The 27,133-nt window shown below is 43.3% G+C and overlaps 3 protein-coding genes across 10 annotated transcripts in view; 1 reads left to right on the top strand and 2 right to left on the bottom strand.

Annotated features, from left to right (window-relative positions):
* The window catches only part of zgc:172145 (Ferritin light chain, oocyte isoform-like), a 331,670-nt gene that overhangs the window by 301,678 nt on the left and 2,859 nt on the right, over positions 1 to 27,133 (top strand). The gene's annotated exons all lie outside the window — the stretch shown is intronic.
* LOC132972982 (uncharacterized) lies at positions 4,219 to 9,274 on the bottom strand. Of its 2 annotated transcripts, XM_061036156.1 has the most exons (4): positions 8,646 to 9,273; positions 8,465 to 8,545; positions 7,624 to 7,808; positions 4,219 to 7,444 (listed from the first exon to the last, which is right to left on the bottom strand). In XM_061036156.1, exons 1-4 carry the CDS (start codon positions 8,731 to 8,733, stop codon positions 6,563 to 6,565), a joined length of 1,236 nt encoding a protein of 411 aa, XP_060892139.1. In that variant the 5' UTR covers positions 8,734 to 9,273; the 3' UTR covers positions 4,219 to 6,562. The 2 variants fall into 2 exon arrangements, with proteins under 2 accessions (XP_060892139.1, XP_060892140.1); XM_061036157.1 differs by lacking the exon at positions 8,465 to 8,545 and having other exon boundaries at positions 8,646 to 9,274.
* On the bottom strand, positions 13,443 to 26,209 carry syt8 (synaptotagmin VIII). Of its 4 annotated transcripts, none has more exons than XM_061036152.1 (9): positions 26,078 to 26,209; positions 19,997 to 20,192; positions 18,955 to 19,118; positions 18,627 to 18,722; positions 18,250 to 18,417; positions 17,978 to 18,145; positions 16,607 to 16,724; positions 15,068 to 15,201; positions 13,443 to 14,815 (listed from the first exon to the last, which is right to left on the bottom strand). In XM_061036152.1, the coding sequence occupies exons 2-9, from the start codon at positions 20,157 to 20,159 to the stop codon at positions 14,579 to 14,581; spliced, it is 1,248 nt and encodes a 415-aa protein (XP_060892135.1). In that variant the 5' UTR covers positions 20,160 to 20,192; positions 26,078 to 26,209; the 3' UTR covers positions 13,443 to 14,578. The 4 variants fall into 4 exon arrangements, with proteins under 4 accessions (XP_060892135.1, XP_060892134.1, XP_060892137.1 ...); XM_061036151.1 differs by having other exon boundaries at positions 19,997 to 20,185; XM_061036154.1 differs by lacking the exon at positions 26,078 to 26,209 and adding an exon at positions 23,306 to 23,494 and having other exon boundaries at positions 19,997 to 20,185.

The raw sequence follows: 27,133 nt of genomic DNA, 5'->3' as shown, positions 1-27,133 counted from the left end.
ACTTGTTCTCACAGACATTTGGTCTGGAAGGCAAACAGCCAACAGCTGAAAAGCATTTCTGAAGCTTTAATATTGACGTATGAGCTGAAAGATGCTTGAGCGGTGGTGAATGAAAACAGAAAACATTGCATTTGTTGTCAATTAAGTTCAAAGTTGACCAACTTTGGTTGCTATAATTTCTCCCTTTTTGGAAAAACACAACAACTTCATACAGTTTTTGTATATCCCTGAGAATACCAACTGAACTAATGTTGGGTTATTTGGTTAGAGAATGGAATATTGTTTGCAAATTAACTCTTTATATATCAACAACGTTACAGATGCTTTTTTAACATGTACTTTTAGACAGTAATTTTGATTCTCCATCTTGGAAACGGAGACAGAAAAAGCAGCAAAGCTCAAGTATTTCTCTTGGAGAGGGGCGAGTCAAACAGACGACTGGAAGGGGGGGTCTTTTAAGACTACCGTTGACGGACAAACTGCAGCATGTGAAACCAAGAAAACTCAAACCATTCATGAAAGAACAGCCGATCCCTAAAGGACAACCAACTGTTAGTGCTATAGTCATTCATTTAACTGGGAAATCTGATGGACGGCCATCATACAAGCTCCAATATTCAAGGGTCTAGAAGATGGATGTTCCAGTTATAAGAGTTCCCACAACAGTTTCTAGTTACATAAGATCATTAAAGATGGTCCCCCCCCCGCCCTGCAAGAGAAGAAATCCATCAGTTGTTTCTTGAGAGATGTGGTGAGTGGACCAAACCAAAAATAGAAAGAATGAACGTCACCTAATGAAGTGGACGGCGAATAAAAGTGATGACAGAACCAAAGCAGAACTCTCTGATGGCTGGAGTCATCAGCAAGGGTGAATCAAAGCCGAATCAAATCATAAAATCTTATATATGCTTCAGGTTGTAGCATATAAGTGTATGTAAGTGTGGGGTGATATAAAGAACCTAAGATTGGCCCTGGTCTCAAGACCACTTTTTGACTCAGTCTCGCCTTGACTTGGTCTTGGTCTCGATCCCTAAATGTCGGGGTCTTGTCTTGGTCATGGAGCACTCTGGTCTCTGGTATGTCTTGGTCTCAGTCAGCGTCAGCCTCAACTACAATACGACCTTAGACCCATCCTGTCGCTGCAGATGGCTGTTCAACAAGAGTCTGGTTCTGCTCAAGGTTTCTGCCTTTTTTTTCCTCTTGCTACCGTCTCCAAAGGGCTCGCTCATGGGGGATTCTTGTTAGGTCTAACTAGTTACTAGGTATTAAAAGTGCGTCAGATGCCACGTTCCATTGGATCTCAGAACTGGGAATGACGTCACACCAGAGTTATCTGCGTTCCAGTTGTAAGTCGGAAAAGCAACATGGACGCCTCCAGGAGTACCTTTGTTTTGTTAGCTAATACCAGACGATGAAAACACCTCCACAGAGAGAACAAGCACGATACTGTCGGTCTGATTTATTGAATTACACAAAAAGAGGACTAAGCTGCTAATAAACTCAACAGTTACAGATTAAACATCCCTTTCGATTGCACGTAGCAGCCATATTGGATCTGAACTCGGGCTACTGAAGGTTCTCCGAGTATCCAAGTCGTAATTAGGATTTCAGGAGGTGTTCCAGTTGACACTTCCGACTGGGAACTTGATATTTCCAACTTCCCAGATCAACAGGAACGCAGCATTATTCACCAGATTTGTACAATCTATGGTTAGCATTAACCTTGTGGAGCGCCCTTTTGACTGAAAGAGTCCTATATTAAAGTTAACAAGTGACCAGCGGAGTCGGGCAGCACTATTTGCTATAGGTCGGTAATTTAGAAATTTCACCATAGCCTGACTACCGTACTGTAGCTAGCAGGAGAGCTGTAGACTTTACTGAATACAACAGAAATCGTCCCGCAGGAAGACAGTTTAAACCTTTTGTCTTACTGGGAAACTCCTCAAATCAGACCGCGTCATGTACCAGATTTTCCAGCAGCTCTGGTCAATACTTTTCTTCATTTCCAGCCTTGTGCGTTTACTTTTTTTTAAAATCATACAATGCAGCGTCAAACACCACACAGCTCTTCAGTACATCCTTTTCTTTAATATTTGAACAGTACACATTATATTTGACTTTAGAAACATGACATGAGAAACATCGCTTCACATTTCTGAATATCATATGCATCGAGAACATTCGGGGCCACTGAGAAATAACCTGAGAGAACGAGTAAGAAAATTATTCAGTTTGATATGACGACTTTGACCTCAAAACAACAAAAGGGGTTGGCTAAAATATGCAGATGCTTTACTTCCTTCAGTGTATTACATGGGAATCAAAACATAATGTTGGGAAATATGTCCTCCCGGGCAGTTTCACTGCCATTGGTAAAACACGGGCACTGTACAATAACTAGCAAATATATTACAGCAAGTTGCACTTTACACAAATGTTCTTCATATTCTGCTGAAAATAAAACATCAACGAAATGTTACACGATATATCGAGAGAAGGTAAAGTCATACAAAGTGTGCAAATGTCACCATACGGTTACAGGACGACTCCAAATGAAGGCACCATACTTTTAGCTTCCACTCGTACCAAACCGCTCACATGACGATTAAACGTGTTCTCCTGGGGATTAACGTCGAGGTTGTTCCAACTGTCCAAACATGTACAAATTATTCTCACTTAGGCTGCCAAAAACAAACATTTTGAAATAAGAAACGTGTCAATTTTGCCTTTGAGACTGTGCGGTATTTATCTCTTCTGATGCCTGAACTGTTCTAGATGTCTCAATACCATCAACATGTCGTGGATGTATCAGGATTGATTAAAGGTCACATATTCTCCTCCTCCTCTTCAGTGTAAATAAGTCTCAGAGCTCCTCAAAACATGTGTGTGAAGTTTCTTGTTCTAAATCCACTCTGATCCTGTATTTGATCATGCCTATAAACCCCTATATATAAGCCCTGCTCAGAACAGGCTGTTTCTGTGTCTGTACCTTTAAATGTAAATGAGCTGTGTCTGACCACGCCCCCTCTCTGGCAGGGCTCGGGCTTTCTCCCTCCATGTCCTATTGTTTACAGTGAGAAGGCAGACTCAGAGGACAGAACAAACACCTAGCTGGGGGAGTGTCACCCACCTGGGGGAGGGGTTACTGCCCTTTGTGATGTCATGAAGGGAAAATCTCCAAACGACCTGTTTGAGCACACATTTTCTGAAAAGTGGAGCAGGTAAAAGACGGAGAGGATGGACTTTTCTCATAATTGGGGGGGTTTGTAGACAGAGACACATGTTAGTGTTAGAGAAACATGGTGAAGTGGATTTTACAGAATATGTGACCTTTAAATATGTTTTTTACTCTCATTCCCTGACAACAAAAATGCTGAATATCCTTTTTCTTGTTATGTAAATATAAGCCAACTAACAAACTTTGAGCTGCATTAATGAGCCATCATTAACCGGGGTCAAACCTTTAACGCTAAAACAATTGAGTACGGGACACATTAGAACACTAGCCTGTATTCTCACATCAGCTCACTCGGACTAACTGCAGAGAAAATACCGTACTAGAGAGGAGCAACTGTTTGCGTTCACACTTACAGCTGCTCCTGGAAATATCAGGAGTTTTTCAGGAGATTTAAAAAGTATGTGTAAAAAGCCTTGTTAGAAATTGGTCTGCTAATATCCAAGTGGTCCAGGCTTTGTTTATCAGTTTTACAATTATCTGTGCAGTTTATGCACTTTTGCCATGCATTTTCACTTTTTTATGTTTGATGTATTGTCTGTGCTTTATTAATCAAAGGGTAAAATGGGACTCTCCCTGCAAACACATTTACCTACGAGAACAAGTAAAGTAACCAGAGACTGATAATTGGTCAATTGGTGATTAAATGTCAAACCAAAACAATGATAAGACTCAACCAATGTGTCTTCAAGTTAGTGTTCAATAATGGACGACTGATTTAAATTTAGACATTTTTTTGGGATGGACTGTTTTTAACAGTACATTTTGGAATATTTGGGCGCTGGTGCCCTAGTGGTTAATTTGCGCACCCTGTGTACAGAGTGGGCAGCGTGCGTTCGAATCCGACCTGTGGCTTGTTTGTCGCATGTAATTCCCCCCCACTCTCTCTCCCTGATATCCGACGCTATCCTCTGTCCTGTCTCTGTAATAAAAATGCATAAAAAGCCCAAAAATAAATCTTTAAAAGAAAGAAAAGTAGGAGATTTTGAAATAAGGATTTGTATTTGTTTTTGTAGCGTCCCTTCACAACCAAACCAAAAAAAAAAAAACACTCAAGTTATCAAGGAAATCTGGTGTGTTGAAGCATCTTAAACCTTAACGTAGTATTCTAGGAATGTAGACAGTGGCATCGTTCTCTCTAATCGATGTGAAATGTCATCGCCCACAATCCCCCAGAAAGAATAAAAAACAATATTTAAATGAGGGAAAAAAAAAAAAAACATGTTGCATTTTGGACAACCCTGTGAGTAGTGCAAAATCACCTCTTTGCAGTGTAAACCCTGAATCGCAGCTCAGTGGCACTGACACACCAATACTGATAATCCACAGATGCACTTCACCCGGCTTCACTGCAATCAAAAAAAATTCAAGTTCACAAAGCCACACAGTCCGAGCACCACCGCAGAGATTTAAACGGAACAAACTGTGGCTGAAAGTGGGACGACAGTCTTCCTCACAGAGGACAGGGTGGGCTGTTCATCCTCCATCAAGTATGACCTCACAAAAAAAACACAAGGGGGGGAAAAAGCCTGAAAAGGTCACAAAGCAGAGATGCAGATTCAACATATTTCTGTGCAAAGTTCCCTCCTGTGGTAGAAGAAAGATGTAAAAGTTCTAAGCCAGTCGGTGGTGTAAGACAAATCACATCTACGTCTTCCAGTCTTCAAGGTAACGAGCAGCAGATTTTTGTTTTCATCAGTGTTGGAGACCAACAAAGTTTTTTTCTTTTTCTACTCAACCCACCAAGCACAACATCCAAACAACCAGCAAAATAGATTTTTAGAGAAGAAAAAACAAAGCTTCCAACAAAAAGACGATAGTTCCTCTCCTGGTAGTCAGATGTTTGCAGAGCGTGTCTATGCGTTACGGAGCAGGCTGCAGCTCAAGCCTTGCATTGGAAGTATTTCTAAAATGCATCTTTAGTGACAGCTCATGCTTCGATCTCACAATATAGATTTTCATGATATGACTCAAAAGGTGACGCTCCATGTAAATCTGAAATGAGGCTCTGCTGCAGAATGGAAAAGACAGAGGTGAGCGAGTTGGATGACTTTCTTTAGGTACAGATTGAAAGAGTTTTTGTCCGCTGATCGTACTGTGTAGAAATGTTTCCCAGTTTAAGATAATCTGACATTTGCAAGTGTTGCATAATGCATGGAGGCCATTCTTAACACACATAACTGGTTAAAAATGTTCAGCTTCTGTGACTCTTTAGCAGCTAAATGCTCTACTGAGTCACACACTTCAAACTCAGATGAAGGTTTGCCGTCACCAGACAAACTTTTCAAATGATTCTCACATCCTCTTTAGTGGATTTATTCTTATAGCTGCATTAAGGGCCGAGGTTTTTTCTCAAATCTACACCACAGGTGCCCTGAAGCTGCAGGACGGACGCTCTCCTCTACCATGTAGCGTGATGTGAAGTAATGCAAAGAGCATCGTCTGTGATTGGTAGGTCTTCTTCCTGGGAGCTTTGCAGAAAAACTTAAGATGACACAGAGCTTGGTGATAGTTTTAAGCAAGCTGCTACAATCGGGTTTGCTTTGTTTTCCCCTTCTGGGTGATACCCAGTCTCCATATTTATAGGTCGACTGTGCTTGCATATTTACTTAATTGCGGTTTCTGTAAAATTTTATTGGCAGGATTGGAAGTTTTTTCTGATGTAACGTGGCCTCTGTTGGAAAGTTTTTAGTCGGTTAAAAGCTCTAAAAGGCAGGGAAAAAAGTGGAAGATAAGTCGATTTTCTGTGAGCATTTTGTCCTTACACGTTAGCCTGCAGTACAACCGCAGACCCAGTGACAGATTTAAACCAATAGTATGTGCTCACAGCTCATAAAGATGCATTTTAGATCCAGGTATGAACCGGTCCTAAACTGATCTATTGAGTAAATTTCCCACCCGTTATTGGACTGACATCAATAATCTCCTGAGATCTCCCGTTAATAAATTCCCCTGATGAAGAAACACCACCACAGCGCCATGGTACAGAACTGAAGCAGGATTATATCAACTGTACAGCAGACACCACTACACCGTTATACCAAGATGCTGTCTACATTAAAGTGAAGTCTATTGCGTCTCCTATTTGTCGAGGGAGGGAGGGCGTCACAGCCGGGTCACATTTACAGGTTTGAAGAGGAAAAAACATCAAATTCAGAACTTTCACAACCACTGAACTCAGGTGAGGTCGAGAATATCCAGGTGACGAGTCCACAGGGGAGAGTTCAGCTGCCCTTGTTGTCTTTAGGAGAATATCTAACACAACGGGAGGGGGGTGGAGTAAAGCGAGCGGTGAGCAGCAGCAGCCGAGCCTGGTGGGAAACTGAGTCAGGTCCAGGCCACTTTGCGGGAGATGGCCTGTTTGAAGCACTCGGGGTCTACGTTACCTCCGGGCCGCAGCGCCCTCTCCAGGCTCACCAGGACGTTCTGGTGGCACTCCCTGATGTTGACCGGGTACTTGGCCCTCAGCAGCTCGTAGGCGGCGATGAGCCTCATGTTCTGTTTCACCATCAGATACTGGATGATGCACGTCGGCGCAAGAGAGAAGCCGTCTCGACAGTGGACCAGGACGCGTTTCCTCTTCCCGGTGGACGCGTCGATGCACTCGTTGATGTCCTCGAAGCAGCGCTGCTTCAGTGCCGGCCCCTCACCCAGCGCATCAGGCACGTCTCCGATGTCCACCTTGAGGCGGGACCAGCTGTGGCGGGCGCCACGAGAGCAGGTGCACGGTATGAGGCTGAGGCTCGGGCCCGGATCTCCCGGCACGCTGCTCATGTCGATGATGCTGTCTATGTTGTTGCGGCACAGTGTGCGCCCGTTGTACGCTGCGTTCAAGTTCCCCACATAGATGTAGTCTGTCACCTTGGAGATGACTGGCTCAGAGTACTGGAAGTGTTCAGGACCACTGGGTTTGGGCTCTGGAGTGCTGGGACCTCTGGCGCCGGCCGGCCCCGTGGCGGCTCTCCTGCTGTAGTTTCGCAGCTTCTTGGAGCCCGAGCGGGAGGGAGGGTTGGAGTCGGACTCAGAGCTGCTGTTCCAGGGCGGAGAGAACAAAGAGAAGCGGCTGGAGGATTTGCTCTTGTTGAGGATCTCCACGGGGCTGGACAGACCAGAGCTGTAGGCCGTGGTGGATGCTGAGGCGCAGAATAGAGACGCTCGCTCCAGAGAACCAGTGCTGCTGGCTGCTCCTGCACTGTGGGCCTGCTCCATCTGCAACACACACACAGATCACATGTCACTGAACTAAACTTTCTGAGAGTTTCACATCATTTACAAGCTGATAATCCGGTACTGACATTTCAATAACCCTGGCAGTCAAATTGGTGGTTAATTTTACTGTGATGAGAAGGCCAGTGTGTGTGCGTGTGTGTGTGTGTGTGTGTAGGTACCTGAGCTTTGAGGTTGTTCTTCCACTCCTGCGTCTCCAGAGCCTTGAAGCGTCCGCTGCTGTCGGAGGAGATCGACATGCAGAGGGGCCGGTGAGCTCTGGGAGGGAGTTGGGGGGTGAGGGCCACGGGGACGGGCCTCGCATCGTGATGCTCGCTTCTATTCATCATCAGATTTGGACAGGAGCCTGAGGCACACAATGTGGGCATTTCAAATACAAGAAACTAAATTTAAAAGAAAAAAAAAAAAAAAAAACTTACCATACTTTTAAAATTCGATATGACACCAGTAAAAATCGGATGCTATTAATACCTGCTTCGATACCACGGCAACAGAAATAGAAGTCTTGGGCACCAAATATTGAAAACTTTATTTTTTTCAATTATCATAAACTGCAGGCAAACTCTTGCACACTTCCTCAATTGCACAAATATGTTGGCACCGACCCTTTGGGATGAATTTGATTGGATCGTTAGTTTTAACAAAGCTTTTTAATTGGTTGAATAATTAGCAAACGCCCCTGAGAGCAGGATTATAGTGGATCTCGGAAGTCGGAAATTCTGAGTTGCCAGTCTAATACGTGATGAGGAATCTTTGTCACCTGTGCTTCTTCCTGTTTTGGCCAGGATACTCTTGAAAATGTGTTTTTAAAATCTCACTGACTTCACTCCTGGTTTAAATGAGGTTAAATGTAAAATAAATATGTGAGAAGTGCTGCAACAAAGCGCTTTTATCCCTGCAGTCTCAGGACTGTCCATTATATTTCAAATAAAAGATTTAAACTGAGGACCATGTTAACCTGAAGCTGGAAATGTCGTGTTTGCGTTCATGGATCTCACCTACCAGCACATTCTGAGCGGCTGATGGACTGAATCTGCAGTGTGTTTTGGGTTTTCAACAGGCTGTGAAGAGTTCTCACTATACCTGCAGAAGAGAGGTCACCTTGTGGTAAAATTAGAGCTGCAAGTGTGTTCAAGGCAAACACTCAAAGTCAGAGGGAAGACATGAAAATCACAAATCTTACCGATTCTTCCATTGTGCTTGCAGAGCACCTTTTTATCCAGCTGTCTGTATGCACTCGGGTCTTTGTTCCACTCTTCCTCGGCCTCCATGGTCCGCCTCCTGCAGACAGAGGCACAGAAACCGGCTCAGGCGGCCCGTCATCTTTGGCAAGCCGAGCAACACTTCAGCTCCATCGGACAGACATCAGAGCAGCGCGCGGCGTGGACCGACCACCGCAGCTAGCGGCTAAGTTAGCTTAGGCTAACTCAGCTGGCTCACTGTGTGTGAGTCATTCTGTGGAGGCTCCAGGCGTCGTTTATTTCTGCCTCGAAGGACAAAGTTAGGCCGGAGAACACTAAATCACCCACACTGCATATCAGACCAAACATGACGCCAGAAAAGGTGAAAATACTGGGACGTTAGCGAGCTGGTTAGCATAGCTGCTTCTCTGTGGGTCCAGCAGCTCGTCGCGTTTAAACATCAACTAATGCGGCATTTAGTGCTCGTCAGCGGGCTAACGTGGGTCACAACCCCCCAAATGTGACCATAAATACGATGTTCAAGTGACTGGCTAGCTGGCTGGCAGGCTGGCTACCAAACAGCTTCACCAGCCCAGCAGCAGCATCATCATCACAACCGCGACCCCCTGTCGTGATGAACTCAATGCGTTCTGCGAGGATTTGTTCCCCCTGAACTCAGACTTCCAGGTTGTGTGAAAAATACACCTCAATGGCACCTCGATGGCTTTACCCATCAAAGAGTTACTGAAGTTTGTTTTTCAAACCAGGAGAATTGGTGAAAGGTTAGGACGTATGATTTAGGAGAAACAAACACGGTTTTCTTTACACATCTAGAGAAGGAAAATTACCTGAATGGCAGAACTCGGGGCGAAATACAGCTACATTCCGCAGTTCTTTTTATGGCCACTTGAGGCTTGTTCCAAACGTGAGTCAATTTCCACAGACCAATATGCAAAAATTACCAACTTTACAACAAAATTAAAATGTACTCGTCCTTCCACAAATTGGTGAGGTGTTAACATACATAAAATAAACAGGCAGAACTTGACAGTCCACCATTGTTGTTATAGTCCACCAACTCGCTAATTGGTATTAACCTTAATGCACATGTGCGCTCAGTCTCCATTTTCAGAGTTAGAGCGTATTTCCAGTTTACGCTGCGACAGAGACGGTGCTGTTTTCAAAAGTTTGCACTCTGGAATTCGTTTTCAGGCACCCAAAGCGGCGTTGTGGTGTTAACAAACAGCCAAACAATTTGGTTACCGCTTTTGGCTAAAATCCTTGCTGTGAAAACGTTATCTTACGCAAAGCTTAGTAAACAAAGCTGCTTGAACACACCGATGTCTTTATCACGATAACCTGCTTTTTCTCTTTAGGGGGGAAAAAACAACAGATAAATCAGTTTTAAGACACACACAAGCTAATAAGCTAGGTATATATGTAAGCTAGGTAGGTATAAGCTATGTATTTTTAGCTTCGGCGCACATACTATCTGTGTCTTAAATCTCACAGCGATAGCTCAATGAAATCAACATGAGTTAATAAAATTGTTTGCCTCTAGCAGCTGATGCTGAACACTGAAAATATTACGTCTCCAACAACGTTAGCCTATATCTTGAAATGTTATTGATGGTATTGAGTTTGAAATCGGTCTTGGTCTCGGTTTCGTCTTGGACTCTAAAGCTTGTTTACTCGGTCTTGTCTCAACCCCAGACTCTCTCAGAGGACTCTCTCTTTTAAATCAAGACCGGTCAAGACCACAACTGATCGACTATTTTTCCACGTCATTGTTATGAGAAAGAAAATGCCTCTTTCTAAAAGAACAAATAACTTCATAAGTCATTCATAATTTGTTACGACCACAACCTTCCCCCTGCACACAAGATGATGATTTCCCTTACATTTATGGTCTTGGTCTTGAGTCCGTCTTGATACCTAAATGTCTTGGTCTTGGCCTTGGTCTTTGCCTTGGCCTTGGTCTTGGTTTCGACTCAGTCTTGATCATATGATAATATGACATAAATAACTGTTTCAATCCTCCTTTTTTAATTTATTTTCACAATAAATTAGCAAAAAATTATTTAGATGAAAATCGAAGAATAAAATAAAAAACAACTCTTAGCAAGTAATAAGGAACACAATCATATTAATAGAGCTAAAAGTATAACTCAACATGCTAAATTACTAATGAAGCTACCCATGTCACATCAAATCTTTAGTTGTTAATGCACCTACCTGTGTGAGTCTGCAAGTGATTACCTGGTGGTTGTCGTTGGCTGGTGTATCCGTGCGTCTACAGACTGAAGCAGCAGCTCTGTCTGACAACAATCATCCGCTCGCTGATCTTGAGCCCGTGTTTTTCTTCTTCTGTTTAATTGGATGGCAGCGCCTCTCTCCAGGTTTCCTGGTAACCCACCAACCTGCTGATGTCACTGCTCTCCATAATGAAGTGTCGAGTGTATCTGGCTGCCTTTGTCAAAAAAAAAACAGGCGGGGAAATACACAGGAGAGACGACCGACACGGTCACGTCTGCCATGATGTGATCTAAGCTGATGGCAACACTCACAGATTCTGTGGTTCTTTAACTTTAGTGATTTCACAATGTTTTATTATCACATCATTTTATTTTAAATTGACTATGAGGGGTTAAAGTTATGTCATGAAAGTGGAGATGATGATAATTAAGGGATAAACGTGTGTGGAAATTGGAACAAAGTGAAACATTTTTAGGTGATTTGATTAATTTGAGCTCAATTTTATTTTAAAAAATGAGATTTGATTTGGTGAAAATAGAGACATAATAAATCATTTTCTTTGACTTATCATTCACAACACAAATATTTTCAGGTATCATTTCAGGAAAGGGAACTCAAAGGTGGAAATACGACGAGGGCATCAAAACAGTGCGTCAGTACTTTGAATAATGGCAGAGGAGACCACACCAATTAGTCCACAGGCTGAGATAAATGAAAAGTAGTCCAGTAGAAGGAGACTCATGCGCTTCAGCCATTCCCCAAATGGAGGTCGGTGCTCTCAGAGAGAAGCCTTAAAATATAACTGAGCGGATTCCTTCTCTCAGGCAGGATCCAAAGAAGGTACTGGGGCACATGAATCAATTAAGGAAAATTTAATAAGGTGCAAAGGAGGACCATTTCGATGCACTTCTTCTTCCTTCATTGTCAAAAACCCAAAAGTGTCTTGGTCGCCCTCCCCCTCTCTCGTCTTTATTCCTACCACCTACTACCACCCGACGTCCCTGACACCCAGCCTCCACCATCGGACTGTGTCGTCCCCACATCAGAGCTAAATAATCTAGGTGTGAGAAACTTTTTTATGGTGCGTATGTTTGACCCGAATCCCATCTGTTCACATGGAGGAGGCGGGGTTTCTGACCTATATTGCATGGGGGGGGCTCTAAATATTTTTGGCTTCACTCCTAGGTGGCTGTTTCTCCGTCCATCATAATATACCGTCGATGATGTTGTTCAAAACTTTTGAGTAGGATTCATTAATCCAAAAAATGCAGATTATCCTGATGCCAGCAGGCGGCTGGATTCAGACGGGATAACAGGAATTTACCAGTAAGGACTTAAGAAACACTAGAGATGGACGTGTTGCAGAGCTGCATGGGTGGGAGGGATATTTGCATCTCCAAGAGTCTCCTTCAGCTCGTCGACTCGTCACTGTGGGATCTGTTGGACCGCCACTGACCTATAAAATCCTCCTCAAACATCTGCCTGAGGAGTCAGAAGCATCAAACGACCGAGGGACAGAGAGGAAAGCCGTCCTGTTAAATCTCATTGTCTTTGTCCTGAGGGAAAAATGAGTTGAAGCTGATTCTGCGACAGCAACAAATTCACGTCTACAACTGAGAAAAAAAACTTGATCACATATCATGTTTTCTAGGAGGGGTTCCTGTTTGTGTTTTTTTTTAAATCAAATGCCCGCTGAGTCTAAATGACAGCCCTCAGATCTGTTTCCTCCTGCTTCGTTGGGTTGAGTGAGGCGCTCAGGGACGGATTAATGAAGTCTGATCTCCGGAGGCCTGAAGCAGCAGGGTCGACACACACCTACTGCTGAAGTCAGCTTGATTGATCTGCAGTCGCTTTTTAAAAAAACCTTTCATCTGTCGAGGGGAAAGACGAGTGAACGCAGAGCTCACAATCTGAGTGCCACTGAAGTAGAACATGTTGAGGACGAAGCACGGTTCATGTTTACCTGTAATGCAGTTTGTTAATTTGTTAACAAATCTGATTTATGATGAAATCTTTCTCTAACAGGGTTATATTAAGTTGTGTAAATTTGTCATCTCGACGACTTTTTCAAAACTCAGGAAAACATTAGGTTTTAATATCTGTGTTTTTCCTTGTTTTCTTTCCCCCTCCTCCCTCTCCTTTGCTCTCCAGGTGCAGCTCCTCAGCCTCTGTGCAGGTAATGAGCTCACCTGCTGCAGGTTACCAATGAAGGGTTAGAGAGTCATTCAGTGATCGTGTGTGGAAGTTAGAGCTTTGCTTCCATCTTCAGTGGACGGAGGGTCTCGCTGGATGTGGTGTCATTGCTGTTTTTGTGAGCGACTACTATTAGTTTGTACTGATTTGGCCAAAATGCAGGATGCAGAATGCGAGATCCGCAGTATGCCAAAAATACCCGGATATAGTATTGATTCAGGAAAAATCTCCAGTATGCACCAGTACCTCAGGCTTTGTCCAGTAATATTTACAGTCTGTGGTTGGGATCACCAAACGTTACATTTTAAAAAGCAATAATCAACACTGAAATAAAGCTGCTCTTAAATACATTACTTTGCTAACATAACATAAAATAGATTTAATGTGTTTTTATATTACAGACAGAATTCATAACATTTTTTATAAACTTAAAGGATGAAGTGAAGGTGCATGTTTTTCAGATCAAAAGCAGATTAAAGTTTTCAGGCGACAAAATTACATAGACAGTCATGCAACGACAGTTTTGCAGCGGGGAGCAAATATTTTAGACGGGCCGAGCAAGCGATGTGACACAAACATACAAAGTGTAGATCATTTTAAAGGCAGAATTTGCTTCATTTTACACAAATATATCAGAAATCCAGGGTAATGACTGTCTACAATGAGTGAGAAGCTCGAGTCCCGCTGGCTGTGTTGTTGTCAGAGTCGTGTTTACATGGACAGGACGGCCGGCTCCTCCCCTTGTGTATAAAAGCTGTTTTAGTGAAGGACTAGAGAGAAGAAGAAGAACATACTCACTGATTATTTGAATGTTAGTAAGAGTTTTTAGATCATGGTTATTCTGTGTCAATTTACATACAATGTGAAGGTACGAGCTAACTAAAGAGCGCTAACATTAGCATGCTAACACAACAATGAAGGACACAGGTGATTGCAGCTCGAGCAAAGGACAATTTTGTCCGCCGCCCGCGCTAAACTTCTCGTGCAAGGGCGAGTGGAGGGGGGATGGAGGTGTGTCTCTTGAGGAGAGTGGAGGCTTCAGTATGGAGGAGGTGTGGCCAAACAGAAATTTGTTTTGGTCTCATGCTGGTGCTCAAGGGCGACATCTACTGGATCAAAAAGACGCTCATTCTTCCTTTAATAATTCGGCACCCAAAGCGTAACTCACCCTAAGTAACACAACATGAATATTTGTTTTTGCTTTTGGTCTGAACACACCTAAATAATACAATTCAGACAAAAAGAAGGACGAGCTCCAGGTCACAAATGAAATGTGACGCATCATTTACGATTAATGGTGTGACGTTTAAAATACAAAATAATCAGATAGATTCAAGGATCTGAGAAATTACATTAAAAAAAACTATTTAGCTATGCTTACAATAATGTGTTGTGGATGTTTTCATGTTTGTAAGGATACAAGTGTGTGCGTGTGTGTGTGTGTGTGTGTGTGTGTGTGTGTGTGTGTGTGTGTGTGTGTGTGTCTTCAAAAGGGAAGTCTGCTGGACAGGGGAATCTTCTTTTTCAGAGTCAGGGTGGAGTTGACCTGCTCTGCCGACAGCAGGTTGTGCCACTGAGCGACCGGCCGCCGCGGGTTGGACAACATGTCGGCCCAGTGCCTCAGCTGGTTCCCCGTGGCGTCGCAGCCCAGGAAGATCTTCCCCATGGTGTCGTTTCGGGTCATGGCGTCGTGGTCCCACAATGAGATCACCAGATGCACCTTCTGTGGAAACAGGAGCAAAGTCTTTAATCTAACTAAGCTTCAGACCAAAAGCGATGAAAATATTTGTTATATGTTTTATGGAACCGTGCTGGGACCATCGACGTCCTCATTCCTGCACAGCCTGCAGCACGAGCAACTTGGGGTTAAGTGTCTTGCCCAACGACAAATCGGACCAGTGGCTGCAGGAGCTGGGGATCGAACCCGAAGGCCAACTCTACCAACTGATCCACAGCCGAATCTCGTAACACTCACCTGGATTTGTTCAAACGTCACGTCAAAGGTGAACGACTCGTTGTAATAAGGGCTCAGCGTCTTCCTCTTCACTGTCGTCTTCCTTTTCTTCCACTTCCTCCGATCCAGAGCCAGCTGCACCTTCACATAAGGATCTACAAACAACGACATGTCGGATTCATTCCCTCAAAATCAGTAAACTCCTGGGGAGAGCTCTTCCAAGAATTAAATGTGGCATTAATCAGTCACAGCTTGTGTGATGAGACAAAAGAGACTTTCATTACGACGAGAAAAAACACCAGAAATGATCAAATATCTGAGTGTTAGAAAATGATTTCAAATGTTTTTAAATCCACATCATCACCATTTCTGCTCCATCTCTGAACACATGAAAGGTGGACTCCAGTTTTTAGCCTCCAGTTTGATATGTTGGTTGTAGCTTTTTCGTATTTAGGAGCCATTTAGATAATTCTTCCCCAAACCTTCAGTGTCCCGTAAGTTGTTTTTGAAGCACAGCTGCAGTTTGAATGTTTCTAGGAGGGGTTTGAATGATCTTAGTTTTGACCCTTATAGAAGAAGAATTAAACCTCGGGTCAGGGGGGTGTCCGGGGGGGGGCTAGGGTTGCATGTGCCCCCCTTGAAATCTGATTTGTCACCCCAGGTGCCACCCCAGAATGCAAATCTATGATTGGCTATTTGTCTTATCGGCGACAAGGCTTAAGTTAAAATCAACTTTTATGGATGTTTTCAACAGGCTAATTGTAGTTTTCTTTAAAGCCGTTTTCACACATGCACTCCTGAAAATATCTAGATCATTTCAGGAGGACTGCTCCACATATTCTCCTGACCTGGTTGTTCCCATGTGCTCCTCAGAGCGGGAGACTATACCTGTCAGACAGGAGGGGGGGCGGGGGGTCTCCTGAGGTAAGATGTGTTGTAAAAAAAAAAGACGCTGAAGTAGCAGATGAAGCATCAGAGTCCTCTATACATCGCTATAATGAGAATATGTGTCTTAATATGAATGCTACGTGTAGTTGAACAGAATCTCAATCTGAACTAAAGAGTGGAGAAGAACATACTGGAGGACAGGAAACATAATGCAGCAGGTTCAGTAGAGCACAGAGACACTCTATGCACCGTGCAGCAGTCACAGTATATAAACATCACTCGCTCAAGGTGAATTCTCCTGATTATATCCTGCTGCGTTCTCACATCAGCTCACTCGGACTTTCTGCAGAAAATATTATATATTAAGAGACTGGCAGGAGAAACTCCGGGTGAAGTCAGAGTGAACATTTTGCTCTCACACTTTGTTTTTGAGTCCCTAAAGAATCAAGCTAAGAAGATTTATGTGTTGCCAAATTCTGTTACTTATGAGAACATATCATTAATGGGGAAAAAAGGGGGAAAAATAAGAAATGAATTAGCATGCGTGTGCCCACAAACTTCCTGCCACGCCTCCATAAGTCAGCCACCCCAGCCAAGAAAAAAGTAGACACACCCCTGCCTTGTATAATATGTTAGGATGTAAGTGAGTTCCGTAAGAGTTCCCTCTCTGACCTGAACTCCCACTGATGTCCATGCTCTTCAGGTTTTTGGCCTCCAGGATCACCACAGTCAGTTTGCCGGCGGTGGGAACGTAACGCAGAGAGAAGCAGATCTCGCCCAGGTTTTCATCCTGCAGGACAAACAAAACGGAGAATTTGACAACAAAGAAAATATCTATAGTTTAATATGTTGCAGGAATATTTTTGTGTCTCCGCAGGACAAAGATGCCCAAACAAACATGGTGGACTGTAGGACTGAACAATTTATCTCTTCAACATTGAAATGATCTGCTCATGTGCATTAGTCATATTGAAGGATGTGCAGTGGCTTTCCTGTGACCTGAGGGATGTCATGCTGACACTTCTCTGTTATTTGATGCAAAAGAAAACACCAGTTTGTCTGACGTTCAGCGGTCACAGGACTGACTGTTGCATATGCAGAGTCCCTGCATGCACATGTTGACATACAGGAGAAGCTGCTGCCGTCACTTACCCAGGCATGACGCTTGAGGCAGACGCTCATCTATGCGAGGCAGATTTAAAATGAGTGTTCCCACTATCAGCAGCATCGACTGGTTAATGCTGTGGCCACATTGACAGAACGTTAAGGGTTGTTAATGCAGAAGAGGTGCCGCTGATTTATTACGTCTAGTGGCTACACCTGAAGCACACAGTTTGTAAGTCACTGCAGGCAGGCTTTGTTCCTTTAAAATGCAACCAGTGTTAAAGGAGCAATATGAAACTCAAAAAAGTGTTTAAAATGGGTACTGCAGTCCAAATTCGAAACTTTGTAGAGAGCTGTCTCCCCCCGCCCCCTCCTCTCTAGAGTCGATGCTCACACAGGTTGCCATGTGGTGGACACTGAAGCTTCAGTGTTTATCCAGCTCTGCATCGGCCTGTAAACCTTTCTGTGTTCTAACCTCTCTCCATTTTTCAAAAGCATCTCCAATATTGATCCTAGTTTGAACACGTTTCTGCTCGTGGAGCTTATTAGAAACATGCAGAGGCTTTTTAGGTCGGGTACAATCACTTCTATCTGAACCAGTTCTCTTGCCCGCTTCCATCGCTGCAACACCTGTTGGTTTGACCTGATAACTGCTCTCATATCTGGCAAACCGAGGGGCGTCCAAAACGGCCGTGTGGGGGTGCCTTAAAACCGCCTACCTTCTCTGGTCCAAACAAATCCAGAGCATTCAGGACCAGAATCTAAAGTTAGAAGGAGGACATACTGGCTGCTGCATTGTTGTCAGAGAAGCCAGCACTTCAACATAGCATGTTTCCTTAATGTCTGATCATATAGTAAGATCACTTTATCATTTCACTCACTACATATCTTACTGATTGGACCTTTTAAAAATAAAAAAGCAACGAGGACAAAGCCAACCTCAAACTTGGCGGGCTCTCCGAGGTCCTCCCACTCCTCGATGACGTGGTTCCAGTCGACGTTGCAGAGCTGCACCCGGAGCTCGCCGATGATGTTGTGTTTGGAGAATCTGTTGAAGTCAAACACCTGCATCACCACCGTCGACTTCAGGAGGGAAGACTTGGATATCTGTGGGGGAGATCACTCATCTCAGACACAATGTTTGATTCACCAAAAACAACTCAATCCACTTTCTAACACCTCTTATTAACGTCACTAACCCTCCGTCCTACCTGGAAGTTGAATTGTTCATTGAAGACGGGGCTCAGCGTGTTCCTGAACACTTTGGTCTCGCAGGTTTTTGCTTTGTCGGGGCAGACGTAGACTTTAACGTACGGGTCTGAGCTTCCCCCCAGGTCCATGGCCTTCAGGCTGTTGGCTTGTTTGATCCCCACGATGAGCTAGAGACAAACAACAACAGAAAAAAGACTCACTTTGTGGACCCAGTTTCCCAGTGTTTGAGAGTTTTACTGCATGTGAAAAAGCTTTTAAAGGTCTTTATTATCTTAAGAGGGAGCTGTGTTAAGAAATAAAATGTCCTCGGAGCAGATTCTCTAAGGAAAAAGCAGAGAACTCTACAGAGGCTCAGTGTTGTAAACGGTTAAATCACCTCAGACTGAGCGACTTTGTAGTCCAGCGAGTAGAGCAGCTTTCCTCTCAGCTGTCCGGCCGTACCGTAGTCCACATCATTCACATCCGGCTGAACCTAAACACTCATCAGGACATAAGATAATCACCCACAGCTCAGAAAAATCCACTACAAGTTACTCCAAGCAGAGAAAATACAGCAAAACTCATATTTACTAATTTTTCATGACCACTTAGTGGCAGCAAAAACAAGAACATATACATCCGATGCTAACTTCAGTTTGTTTTAATGCTAAGTTTGGTATGTAAAAGCAGTTGCAGATTTACCACAAGAGGGCACCGTCACTCACCAGAGACGTGGTGGTTTTTCCATTCAGATTGATCTTCTCATCCTTCTTCTTCTTCTTCTGCTTCTTCTTCGATCTGCGGCAGCACTTGATGCATATGCACACACAGCAGAGCAGAATTACCAGAACGCCGACCACGAAGATGATGAATATCGCCCATCGAGGCACTGTGGTAAAAATTAACATTTTTTAAAAGGACAATCACATAGACACGTCTTCCTCTTGTGCACCTATAGGGAAACAGAAGAACTGGTACAGAGGGGAAGCAAATTGAGAGTACAAGCAGAACGTTTTTTCAGGGGTCACAGGATTCCCGTGGGATTCCTGCAGGACGAGAGTGGATTTAACTACTAATCACAGGATTGTGACGTGACAGGAACAAAAGTTAATGGGAGAGGAGGGGAGTGGGAATCATGATAACAAGAGACCAGTTTTAAATGCACACATATAAATAAATAAAAGGCTGTTATGTCGATCAGCTTAGTGTCTGTTTGCTGTTTAAACTTGAATGACATGTCGAGTGGAACAGTGAACACCGGTCAACTATTGAAAAATGAAGCCGATGCTAAAGTGCAAAATCCTGCAGTACACCCAGTGTCCACTAGAGGCTGGTTGCAGAAGCACAGGAAGTCACATACACACCCATTCAAAACAGTCTGTTTTTACAGCAGAGATTAACATGTTTACAGCCTGGTTCAAAAAACAAACAGGTCTGATTAGCTCATGTCTCTATCAACACACACTGTACGGGGGGGTGAATGTTTTGATGACTCATCTGTTTTGATTTGATGAAGGATAAGAGTTATTCACAATAAGGCGTGTAGCTGACCTGATTGACAGGCGGGCGAGGTGTAACGGTTTGCCAGGAGGCTTAAAACTTCCATTACTTCCAAAACTTTATTGATCCTGTGGGAAAGTCTGTAATCTCAGAATTATTTAAAGGCTAGATAAAATGAGCTACAAGCTGCAACATTAAAGTCACAAAATGATCAGTTGGAGGAGGAAGACAAAGGGTTAGTCGACTGGTGGCTGGTTGGTGACTTACAGGGGATGCTGTCCAACAGGCCGTTGATGAAACCAGCTGCTGGGTTGACGGTGGTGTTGGTGTGAGAGTAGGTGGTGGAGAAGACAGTGATGGGAGGAGTCAGTGAAGGCAGAGCACGAGGTAACGGATGAGAGGACTTCGGGGATCGATGGATATTAGGCATGATGAGGAGGATTGAAGAAAGGAGCTCTGAGATCTGGAATAAGGAGGAGAGAGAAGAGACTTAGTTTTTAAAAGAGAGATATTCTTCTACCAGAGGATTTTTCTACAAAGAGAGTTAAACGCAGAAAACTGCAGCATGTCTATAAACGACATCGCTGTGATCCATAACTGAGACTAAGAACACAGCTTCAAAATGCTTTTCCTTGCCTTTAATTTAGGAATGACTTGGGGTTGGAATCTTGTTGGAAACATTTGGAAAAATGTAAACATACAACTCCAACTCCAAGATCTTCAACCAAGTCCAGTTGCCTTTGGATCGAGCTTTAGACATAAAAAAAAGGCCTATAGCAACTAACAGCAAAGAAACCTCGAGAAAAATACACAGCCATAAAACCGCTCACTGTCTCGCCCTCTCTGGACGGTAAAACTCAGGTTTTCTGGATGTTTCCTGACAACACTGAAGAATACAATCAAACATCAGAGCAACTAAACTATGTTGACCTGGCTGAGTGGAAACTCCACCATGAACAAACAGTCTGATTCACACTCTGCTCACAACACTTCAACAATGTTTCCGTGGTACTCTGCCTCGAGTATCTGTGTAAGTCAACAGAGCAGGAAGAAATACACACTTACATAATTACACATCTACTAATTTATCTACAGAATCACTGACAGATACACAACCTGAGAGTGGACCTGTTTCTGGAAACAATCCCAGTTTACTCACCGTATTGCTCCAAAGAATCAATTTACATTCTCACAAAGAGAAATTCTGCAACAACAGAAAACAAATGTTGTTTTCACCTGGAGCAGCCTGGCTGTAAGTTCTTCGTTCATTTCTCCAGACCAAACAAAGCAAACGCTCTCTGGGTTGTTGATATGGCCAAATGTACTCCTTGTTTTATTTTCCTATCTGGTGCTGATCACATGAGAAGTAGTGAGCTGATAATGATTAGTCAGATACGCGAAATTTATACGACTCAAAACCTGCAACAAGCGAGAAATGTCCGCCTTGTGAGTATTGTAAAATGTATAAAATCTGCCCGATTTAAGATAAACAAGTTTGACCAAGAGGGGGACCAGATTAATGAAACAGGAGTTAGCGGATTTCTGTGGATCCCATTCATGTAAAATTGTCTGAAGCTAACAGCAGTAATATGTAACTCTGACACCTAGTGTTTAAAATGGGTACTGCAGTCCCAACTCAAAACATTGTAGAGAGCTGTCTCCCCCCGCCCCCTCCTCTCTAGAGTCAATGCTCACGCAGGTTGTCATGTGGTGGACACTGAAGCTTCAGTGTTTATCCAGCTCTGCATCGGTCTGTAAACCTTTCTGTGTTCTAACCTCTCTCCATTTTTCAAAAGCATCTCCAATATTGATCCTAGTTTGAGCACGTGTCTGCTCGTGGAGCTTATTAGAAACATGCAGAGGCTTTTTAGGTCGGGTACAATCACTTCTATCTGAACCAGTTCTCTTGCCCGCTTCCATCGCTGCAACACCTGTTGGTTTGACCTGATAACTGCTCTCATATCTGGCAAACCGAGGGGCGTCCAAAACGGCCGTGTAGGGGTGTTAAAACCGCCTACCTTCTCTGGTCCAAACAAATCCAGAGCATTCAGGACCAGAATCTAAAGTTAGAAGGAGGACATACTGACTGCTGCATTGTTGTCAGAGAAGACAGCACTTAATGTCTAAGGTCACTTTATCATTTCACTCACTACACACCTAACTGATTGAACCTTTAATTTCAACTGTTTCTCCTTTACTCTGCCATGTGTGGAGAGATTTTTAAAACAATAACAAAGATGTGACTCTCCAGAAGGCCCAAATGCGGCCACCTTTGTTTACAGTAAGATGTTGTAAAACTGAAGTCAATAGAAATGGCAACTGTTTCTAGGCCTCCCTCTGAACCTAAAACATTTATTGAACCAATCGTTCCCTGTATTGTCTGTGATTAAATGAGAGGCACAAGCTGGTGCTGGAGCATCTGTCATATTTGTGAGACCTGTTTTTAAAGGATGCACCGCTGGCGATAACCAATCAAGTCAACACAACAACACCTGGAGGAAGATCCTCAACGCTGCAACAAAATATAAAACATTATTTTAACTACTAAATGTACTAGTCCCGGTGTGTCCTTAAAGGGATACTTCACCCGTTGAAACATGAATCTGTATTGATATTGGGTCATATATGTAGTAGAAATGTGAAATACATTTTGAAGTTGGTGCCTTCTTGGCCGAGAAAAGGCAGAAAGTGTCTTTTTGGCTCATGTGGATGAAAGACACCAAATCCCAGAATGCACAGCACCGCAGGCCACTCCCACTAAGGTCAGGTTTACAGACAGATTTACTTCAACACATAAGGCCGTTTCCTCAACTGATTCCGAGATTTCTTCCAGAAGGAATTGGTATCTTGGAAATTCCTGGCAGAAAACAGACTCTATGTCTGTGTCCATAGGCAAACAGTGAGAGCACCGACACGACCAGTCCGCCCCAGCTAGAGCCGGCCCCGGCTCCTCGTCCTCACTGCCGCCGACAGGCAGGCCTTATGTCTCAGCTGCTGTGCTGGCGTCGAGCAATATAGCCGTGAGACGGTTGCTGCCGACAGGCTGGTTTTGTGTCTTGGCTGCTGCGGCCAGTGGCGGTCCCGGCGGCCAGCGGCGGCCCTTGTGGCGGCCCCTGTGGCCAGCGGTGGCAGCAACCAAGACACAAGACCGGCCTGTCGGCAGCAGCCGTCTCGCTGCTAAATTTATATTTTTTCACCATTATCAGCTTTCTCCATAGAGCCTGTTAGCATAGCTTCCAAGCAATATGGCGGATGTTAAGTTTTGATTCTGGGAGTGAGTTCCCACCCACTGATCTGTGATTGGTCTGTAACTTCAGTGGTCGAAAATATGAGGAACTAGCGTTGTAGTTTCACACCGCTAACCGCAACAGCTTCCAGTGACGCGATATGACGATTTTTGGGTCACTGGTAGCTCCTTTTCAGACTTAAATATACAAAGATTTCCCATTTCAGGGGAAAATGAGGGCGGGATGCACGACCATTCAAAAATACTACCAGGTTTCTAATGATACAAAGCTTAATGCAAATGGGTGAAGTATCCCTTTAATAAAAGCTGTTAGTGAAGTATTTACTCACGATTGAAGGCTGCTACAGAGATATGGACTTCTACCCGCGTCGACCGGCTGAAGTGCTCCGAAAAGAAGAGGGAGTCCTTCGTGTTTGAGAAAAAGTGAAGAGGAAGGAGGTGACGTCCAGCAGAGACCGAACCGGACTTTCCCTTAAAACAACCCCTCACCCTCGTTTGATCAAAAGGAGGAAACGTCTCCTCCCAACATCTCTCTTTCACAGTAATGAGCAGGAAAAACACATCAACAACAGGCCATCAGAGGCAGCGGGGCAGAGCACTTACATAACATTCACTTCTTGTTCTTGGGTAGAAAAAAACTAGAGTTTAAATTTCATCGTGTAGCCTCCATAAACGTAGACGTTACTAAAGGCCTTGTTGTAGTTAGTGTCCCGATGAGGAGAAATAACTTACAGGTCCAGATTTAAACATAAATGGTAAATGGACTGACGCTTGTATATTTCTTTTCTCGTCTTCTGACTACTCAAAGTGCTTTTACACCGCAGGTCACACCTACACATTCACACACTGATGGTAGAGGATGGGGTGTAAAGAGCCCATCAGTATTAACTCATCCATTCATACACATTCAAACCCTTCTGACGAAGCAATGGGAGCAAGGACACAAGGATGCAAGGACACATCGGACATGTAGCTGCAGGAGCTGGAGCTCAAACCCCCAAACCCTCTGTTTGCCAGATATGAGAGCAGTTATCAGGTCAAACCAACAGGTGTTGCAGTGATGGAAGCGGTCAAGAGAACTGGTTCAGATAGAAGTGATTGTACTCGACCTAAAAAGCCTCTGCATGTTTCTAATAAGCTCCACGAGCAGAAACGTGCTCAAACTAGGATCAATATTGGAGATGCTTTTGAAAAATGGAGAGAGGTTAGAACACAGAAAGGTTTACAGACCGATGCAGAGCTGGATAAACACTGAAGCTTCAGTGTCCTCCACATGACAACCTGCGTGAGCATCGACTCTAGAGAGGAGGGGGCGGGGGGAGACAGCTCTCTATAATGTTTAGAATTTGGACTGCAGTACCCATTTTAAACACTATGGGTCAGAGTTACATATTGTTCCTTTAATCTTACAAAATGACTGATGAGATCTAAACCATGATATGAACTGAGTTTAAATGTAGGTGCTGTGTTTGTCTCTGTTACTGATGGCCTGAATGTTTTTACCTTTGATGGAGATTTATTCTGTTCTGTTTGGTCGATCAACAAGACTTAACACATGAGATACGGGACGGTTTTCTATTTCAAAACACAAACTTTGAGGTTGTGTCGTTGTGTTTGTAATCATCACGTTGCCGTCATGAAAATGTGTCTGAAAAACAAGTTTGCTTAACAGGAAGTGGATAAACAGCCTGAAGCTGTTTACACGTCTCACACATGTTAAACTACAGAAACAAACACAATGAAAGGACTCTCATGCTGTCCTCCTTATTCAAGCGTCAAATATTATAAAGACATTATCTGTTGGAGTATATGGGTCTCTGTATGTGTGTTTGATCAGAAAACATTTTGTGTAGATGTCAAATCAATGAAAGGGTCGACCAGCCGATCAATGCATCACTAGGAGTGAAAAGAATTGCTCAAATAGTGAGTTAGCTGAAGATAAAATATCCTTAGAGCAACTTTTTATATGAAAGGGTGAGAGAAAGAAGACAAAAGGAGAAAGGAGGACAAACAGGAGGAGGAGGAGCAAAGGGAGGAGCAAAAGTTTAAAAACTAGACATGAGAAAGAGAGAGAGGAAAATCATAAAAACTTTATTTGTTTCGCACTTTTTAAAAACAAAGGTTTACGAAGTGTTTAGACACGTGCAGAAGCATTTAAACAACAAAGCAGAAGAGCTCAAATAACAACAAAACAACACAACAACAACGCAACCCAAGAGAAACAAAACCAAGAAGAACAAAAAAACCCTGACAATAAAAGACCCAGGAAAAAAGCCCAGACATCATCAGACTTCAGGCAACATAATAAGTCATAATAACCCAGGCACCTTAAGTTGAGACCAAAAGAATCAACTGGAAAGAATATAAAAAATTCAAAGTAGAGCCCAACTGATGGGGCACTGGTGGCGCAGTGGTTAGTGCGTGCCCCATGTATGGAGGCTGTGGTCCTCCAGGTGGTCGGCCCAGGATCGAATCCCACCAGTGGCTCCTTTCCCGCATGTCATTCCCCACTCTCTCTCCCTGAATTCAAACTCTATCCACTGTCCTATTTCTCCATTAAAGGCACAAAATGCCCCAAAAAAAAAAAAAAGAAAAGAAAGTAGAGCCCAACTGATAAATCGGCCAGCCAATAATATCGGCCGATATTAGCACATCAAGTGTCTATCGGTATCGGCTCATTTTAATCACAGATTTATTCACCAGTCAAACAGCATTTAATTTGAGTTTCATTGTTTTACAGTAGCAGTTCTTTTTTTACCAGCAGAGGACGCTTGGTTGGGAACCAGAGGGTCGCTGGCTCAAGTCAGGGTGTGGACCAAAATCTGCAAATTAGTCTGGTAGCTGGAGAGGTGCCAGATCACTACCTGAGCACTTTTCTTAAACAGTGAAAGTGGAAGCTGTATTTTTTGGTATTAACCCCCAAACAAAACAAGCTCTGACATGGCTACATGCCAAAACAACCAAAGGCTCATTTAACAGAATCAGACGCATTAATCAAAAGTAGAATAACATCACAAAGACATACTATAGGCTGAATTAATAACCTTGTTAAATCAAGTAATGTTCCTGAATAATCAAAAGAGGGAATAAAGCAGCGTTACCTGAGAGTAAACACAAGTCCTTTCTTTTATTTAAGTCTCATTTCTTCTAAGTTTGTTCAGTCGGCTGTTGGCTCCGTCCACTCGTCCATCTTAAAGTCTTCAAGTGAGTCCACTCCGACCTGCAGAAGCCACCACACCTGCTGAACACACACATTAACACACACACACACACACACACACACACACACGCACACACACACACACACACTCGGTGTTCAAACAGAGGTGGAGTCGTCGTTGCTGATAAAATACCAGTTATTCAAATATGTGTCACCAAAGAGAACAAGCCACAGAAACAAGAAGCAAGCAAGTTTTTTTTTTTTTAAACTTCATTTAAACAGGAGTGGAGAAGGTTTCATGAATAATCGCTTGGTTTGATTAAGTGTGAAAAGTAGCTGAACTAGTTTAATGCAACATTTTTGTGTTTGTTTGCACAAGAAATTGTATATAATGTTTTTTTTTTTCTTGGGATTCAGTTTCCAGGTACTTTTTCCTTTTTCTTATTTTAACGATTAAAGTTAAAAAACTCTATAATATAATTTAACCCCTTTAAATTATATTATAGAGTTTTTTAACTTTAATCGTATGCTGAAAAATCCACTTCTACAGTGTTTCTGAACATATATTTGGGTAACCTGAGTGTCTACTGACCCACAAAATGTGAATTAAACCCATCCAGTCCTTTGTTTGTGGTCTGCATAAGTCTGACAACACAGAGGAAAATGATCAATTTCAAATGTGCTCTCCTTGTGATGTCACAGTGGGATTCTGGTTAAAAAAAAAAAACCCTTCCCCTCCCCTGGTATCTCCACCCATGGACTCCATCCCCAGCCTAGAACAAAACTTTTGAGCAGGTCCACCATTTATAATTCTCGCTACAGAGCAGTGATGTCTACCGGGAAAACTCAGGGGGGGCTCATTGCATTTAAAGAGACACACACACCAAAACGGAGCGTTCTGAGAGCGCTGGTTTATACAGGGTCACAAACCTCCTCTGGTGCTTGATTCATGTTATATTTTGACCAAAGCACAGCACAGATGTTTCATTTAGACCAC

The sequence above is a fragment of the Labrus mixtus genome, chromosome 4 (genome assembly GCF_963584025.1).
Source record: "Labrus mixtus chromosome 4, fLabMix1.1, whole genome shotgun sequence".
Taxonomy (NCBI): Eukaryota; Metazoa; Chordata; class Actinopteri; order Labriformes; family Labridae; genus Labrus; species Labrus mixtus.
The sequence above is the reverse complement of the archived record's forward strand: the minus strand, read 5'-3'. Positions and strand labels throughout refer to the sequence as shown.